This window comes from Neopelma chrysocephalum, unplaced genomic scaffold (assembly GCF_003984885.1).
Source record: "Neopelma chrysocephalum unplaced genomic scaffold, ASM398488v2 Primary Assembly neopelma1_138, whole genome shotgun sequence".
In the NCBI taxonomy this organism is placed as follows: domain Eukaryota; kingdom Metazoa; phylum Chordata; class Aves; order Passeriformes; family Pipridae; genus Neopelma; species Neopelma chrysocephalum.
Genome location: NW_020897800.1, coordinates 5,415,276 through 5,420,351, shown reverse-complemented (window position 1 = coordinate 5,420,351; position 5,076 = coordinate 5,415,276). Strand labels below are relative to the sequence as shown.

The 5,076-nt window shown below is 60.1% G+C and overlaps 1 protein-coding gene across 2 annotated transcripts in view; it reads right to left on the bottom strand.

The window, feature by feature from the left end:
• Positions 1 to 243: 243 nt before the first annotated feature.
• Positions 244 to 5,076, bottom strand: part of ST3GAL4 (ST3 beta-galactoside alpha-2,3-sialyltransferase 4) — an 18,517-nt gene continuing 13,684 nt past the window's right edge. The window contains exons 3-12 of one of the 2 annotated variants that reach the window (XM_027699390.1): positions 3,821 to 3,893; positions 3,240 to 3,321; positions 2,627 to 2,707; positions 2,423 to 2,520; positions 1,994 to 2,054; positions 1,665 to 1,760; positions 1,383 to 1,572; positions 1,140 to 1,283; positions 893 to 1,036; positions 244 to 454 (exon numbers count right to left, since the gene is read on the bottom strand). In XM_027699390.1, the coding sequence (XP_027555191.1) occupies positions 368 to 454; positions 893 to 1,036; positions 1,140 to 1,283; positions 1,383 to 1,572; positions 1,665 to 1,760; positions 1,994 to 2,054; positions 2,423 to 2,520; positions 2,627 to 2,707; positions 3,240 to 3,321; positions 3,821 to 3,836 (999 nt within the window). In that variant the 5' untranslated portion in view covers positions 3,837 to 3,893 and the 3' untranslated portion in view covers positions 244 to 367. The remainder of the gene's footprint in view (positions 455 to 892; positions 1,037 to 1,139; positions 1,284 to 1,382; positions 1,573 to 1,664; positions 1,761 to 1,993; positions 2,055 to 2,422; positions 2,521 to 2,626; positions 2,708 to 3,239; positions 3,322 to 3,820; positions 3,894 to 5,076) is intronic. The other variant, XM_027699389.1, reaches the window with a different exon arrangement.

Here is a 5,076-nt window from a genome sequence, read left to right as displayed (position 1 = left end):
GCCTGCTGGGAGGGAGGACCCCCCACCCCTAAAGTCCCCTCCAAGTCCTTGGTAGCTTCAGTGCGTTGGTAGAAAAGGTGCCGGGGGCTCCCTGCGCCCACCCAGAGCTGCCCCTGCCCCGGGGACCCGCGGCCCAGCGCGGCCCCCAGCCCTGCTGGCTCCGGCAGCCCCGGGGCACGGTGACGGCGGTGACCAGGACACTCTGCCCTCGGGCACTGACCAGGACACTCTGCCCTTGGGCACTGACCAGGACACTCTGCCCTCGGGCGGTGACCAGGACACTCTGCCCTCGGCCGTGCTGGCGCCGTGTCCCCTCACGGCGGGCGCTGGTGTCCCCTCGCAGTGGGGGGTGACATCCCTGCCGCCCTCAGAAGTAGGTGAGGTTCTTGACCAGTCCCAGCTCCAGCATCCGCTTGATGGCCACGGCCTCGTGTGACACGTTGTGCTCCGACGCCTGCAGGACGGGGAGCAGGGGGTGACACCAGGGACGAGGGGCCACGCGCTTTCCTCCCGCCCCTCCCAGCCCTCTGGCTTGCCCACCTCACCAGTGGGAGTTGAGCCCCCAAAAAGAGGGACAGAACCCTCCCCACCTAATCCCCTTGGCCACAAGCCATGGCCACATCCCCTTGGCCACAAGCCCTCCTCACATGTAAACACATGGGGGTGGATCCAGCTCTCCACACCTCTCCACTGGGATACAAGGAGAAGCTGGATGGTGACCATCCAACAGTGGGCCTCAACACCCATTGTGGGAGGGGAGCAAGAGGTCCCCATGGGAGGAGGCTCCCATACCACTCAGCATCACAGCACTGCTCTCCCAGGCTGCCATCCCCCATCCCAGGGGAAAAACGGGAGGGGTGAGCATGGACAAAATTGTGGGGCAGACACTTACGGCCATGGACTTGAGCGTGACCTGTTCGTAGTAGTGGATGGTTTGCTTCTTGTTGCCCGAGTCGGGGTAGCCAAAGCCCGCGATGTGCACCAGGTCGCAGAAGTGCAGCGCCAGGGTGATGGCCAGGAGCCCCGTGGTGGGCTTCTGGGGGACAGGGGCAGAGAGCCACGGCCTTCAGGGACACGCACAGGGACAGGCTGTCCCCCCCTCGGGGGGTGCAGGGGGACCGGCCATCCCCACCCCTTACCTGTTTGACCTTCCGTGGTTGCTTCATGGGGAGGTTGAGCACTTTAGCAGCAGTTACTTCCATGTAGTAAGGGTTGAGGACGCGCACTTGCTCCGGGTTGGCGTCCCAGATCAACGGGGGCTGCTTCCAAAACCCCTTCCGAACCTGCAAGAGGACAGAGATGTCCCCAAGGGTAGGACGGGATGAGGGCTGGACTCCAGAGCAGTCAGCGAGGGGTCAGACTCGCCTCCCCACCACGCTCACCCTCTTCTTGTCGTTGAGGATGGCCTCCATCCACTGGAAGTCCATGGGCTTGAAGGGCACCAGCACCAGCAGCGTGTCGGGGTTGTTCTCCGTCCGGGGGTCAAAGTGGGCTGACTCCGGGTAGAAGAGGCGCATGGTGGTCTTGGAGCCCACGTCCTGCTCATAACCATGGACCGGGGCGTTGTTCAGCCTTGGGTGGGGGGACACGGGGACATCACAGGTGTCAGCCCCCGGCGCGGGTGGCACTGGGGAGGGAGCGGTGGCACAGAGCCAGGGCCGTACCTGATCACCACGTCGTAGGTGTTGATGGTGTCACCCATGGAGCTGTTGCGGAGCCGGTGGCCGTTGCCCACCACCGCACACCTCCGGCACTTCAGGCTGCGAGAGAAAGCCCCGTCTCAACCAGACCTGCTTCAAAACCGGGGTGGTTTTAACCCCCAAGGGGGGTTTAACCCCGCAATGCCCAGTCTCCAAACCTTCCCGCGCTCCGTCCACCGCCCCTGGGTTGCAGGGGTTCATTTTGCCAAATCCTGGGCCCACAACACATGAATTCCACCCCTCACAAGAAAAAGACAAAGAGATGAAAGCCCCTAAACCCACCCCGGTGTTACCTCTGGATGCTCTCGGGCAGGGAGTAGTGGGTGATGGACAGCAAGCGCAGGAGGACGTCTTCTGCAAAGCAAGGGCCAGCAGAAGGTGAGGAAGGCAGCTCCTGCCTGGCACAAGGCCCGGGGTGCTGCCCCATCCCTGCCGGATTTCCTCCTGCCGTTAATCCCAGCTCCGGGTGGATAATCCATGGCTGAGGTTTAGTAAAGCCTGGCCCACCCTAAACCCTTTTAGAGGGCCCAAACGCACCCAGAGCAAGGAGATACCAGCTGCAGAGTCTAAAAATCAAGCAAATAACTTGTTGGGGGGGGGTGAACAACCCCCCAAAAGCAACCTGCAGTAGCTTTTCAGAGGGAAGCTGAAACCCCAGGGAGCAGCAGCAGGACAGACAGACAGACAGAGAGACAGACCCACGGAGCACTGCCAGCACTCACCACTTCCCTTGGTGCCGTAGGGCAGCTCATAGAGCGACGGTGTCTTCACCCAAAAATAGTCCTTCAGCTGCAAGAAGAGCGGGTGGTCCCTCGTGTAGCTGCCGAGGAGCAAAGGGTCAGTGAGACTGGGATGGGGGAGCAGCACAGGGAGGGGGGACCTGGCTCTGCATCCCCCACTCCCTCCTCCCAGCCCCAAAAACTCACTTCCCGATGAGCTGCGCCGCTTTCTTTTCCACCTCCCCAAGGGGACACGTCGTCTTGTTTTCTTGGACGGGGAAATAAAAGCTGTAAGGGAAGGGGTTAATTAAATCAAATGATGCCCGTTCCTCTGCACCCCCCTCCTGGCAAAGGGAGGTCCCAGCACCCCACGGTGGGATTCAAGCCATGCCAGAGATATTTCTGGCAGGATTTAAGGCCAGCACTGGCTTGGATGTTTATCTTGCTGGGCTTGCAGCCTTGCATCGGAAGAGGTCTCTCTTGCCCTGCTCATGGACCTCACCCTCTCTGCTTTCCCCATCTCCGTCAGCATCACTGGCACTGGGAGGAGAGTGGCGTTTTCCCATCCTCCCGGGCTCAGGAAAACACCGGCATTCACCAAAAACCCCGCAGAGCCCGACCACCACCACACACCGAGGGGGAGCCTCGTATCGTGCCCCGCCCTCCGGCAGCAGCCGAGGATGCTGCCGCCTCCCCGCTCCCCCGGGATCCAGCCAGACCATGCTCCTGCATCCCCGTGCAGGACGGGAGGGAGGATGCCACCTCCTGGGAGTGAAGGAAAAGGCAGGAGGTCCTTTAAACTTGAATGAAAGGCACTCACAGCTGTGTGTACCTGTCTTCCCGGTAGATCGAGTACCAAACCATCACCAGAAACAGCGCCAGCACCCCGAGTATCTTCCCTCCTGCGTGCCCAGAGGGGAGGGGGAGAGAAAAAACACCATCAAGCTGGTACCCTGGGGTCTGGATGATGGGATGTGGGGTCCCACAGCCCTCTGGGGATGTCCTGGTAGATCCAGGCCGGCAGAGCTTTGATGGGGAGTGGCTGGGGTTTGTTTGACACCGTGCTCCCGAGAGCAGCAGATGTGAGACAGAGCCAGGTGATTTTTTCCTGGTTCCAAAAGCCACAATGACATTTCTGTTTCCACCTGCCGTCAAAGGCTGGGCAAACATCCGTCTTTCCGTGTGCCTCCACCCCATTTTTGTACCACAAAGTTCCGGGTGCCCGAACCCGGAGGTTCAAGGACCCCAAAACCACCCTCCCTGCCAGGACTTTGCCTGTGATACCCCTGCACTCCATCACCCAGCTGGAGCTGCAGCGAAGCAGCATCCAACCCCCAAAAGCCAGATTTCCACATGCAAATCCCCCCCATCCCTGCCTGGACAGAGGGAGATGGGACTCACGAGACTTGTTGATCATTTTTATGAGCAGGAAAGGGATCAGGCGAGGGCCGGAGCTCTCATCGTGGCTGGTCACCTGCAGCGGGAAAACAGGGAATGGCACTGGATGAGGGCAAAACCCACAGGTGCCGCTCCAAAACCCCATCCAAGAGGCATCACCCCCTGCCTGCCCACTTGTGATGGTGCAAGGGTTCCCCAAGGGGTTTATTTATTTAGATCCACATTTCTGCGCTGCCAAAGGGTTGGTTTGTAGAGTTTATCAAAGCCAGGCAAGCCCCCGCGCTTCCTGAGGAGCTTCAGCCCTACAGGTTAAAGGACAAAGGAAAAAAAAAAAGGAATTAAAGAGGAAAAAGGAGCCCTCAGTAGGGTTTCAACCACAAAATCCCACGGGTGGTGATTTTAAGCCCAGCTTAAGCATCCACCTGGCACCAGCAGCTACAAAGCCCAACGTGCCACCGCCGCCACCGAGCCAGGCAGAAAGGGCAGGAGCAGCCAAGGGGGGTCAAACCAAAGAGCATCACGAACTCCAGGAACCTGCAACACCTTCGATTCCTCCATCACGGCCCCGGGAAGGGGGTGCCCCGAGCTCAGTCCCCGCGCAAACACCGGCGGGGGAAGTGGCGCGACTTTCGTCTTCCTCCGAAACCTCTCGCTCCTGGAATAAGGAGCAAAGAGCCCTGATCGGAGCCATCCCAGGATCGACCCAGCCCATCCCACCAGCACACGGCAAGGATGGAAGATTAACTTACCAGCTGGGAGAAGCTTTGGGGTACCTGGGAAACTTTGCTCCCGGGAGTGAATTGTGCTCTAAGCCCGGCTCAGAGGTGGGCTTGGCTTTGCCACCCCGTAACTGAGCTCCTCCCTGCTCCGAGATGTGTCTCGGGGTGGGAGAGGAAGGAGTGTTAAACGCCAGCCAAGGGCAAAGGAGCACACCCGGGCTGGCAATCAGCTCCTCTCCATCAAAGTCTCCAGGGATTAGTCACCTGGGGAGGGGGGGCACCCACCTGACACTGACACCCCTCCCTGCACCTCCCTCACACCCCTTCCTGCCTAACGAAGCGCCGCTAATGAACCCGGCACCTGCCACCTGCCTGGCAGGGCCACAGCCTCACCCGGCCAAGAGGGAGTCAAGAGCAGCAGTTCTGGGGGCAAAAATGTATCAAGAATGAGAAGAAACGAGACCCAAGATGGTCCCATGAAAGTCAGGCTCTTCCCTTCCTTGTCACGGGCTCCTGAAGTTAAAAGGGCAGGAGGGCAAT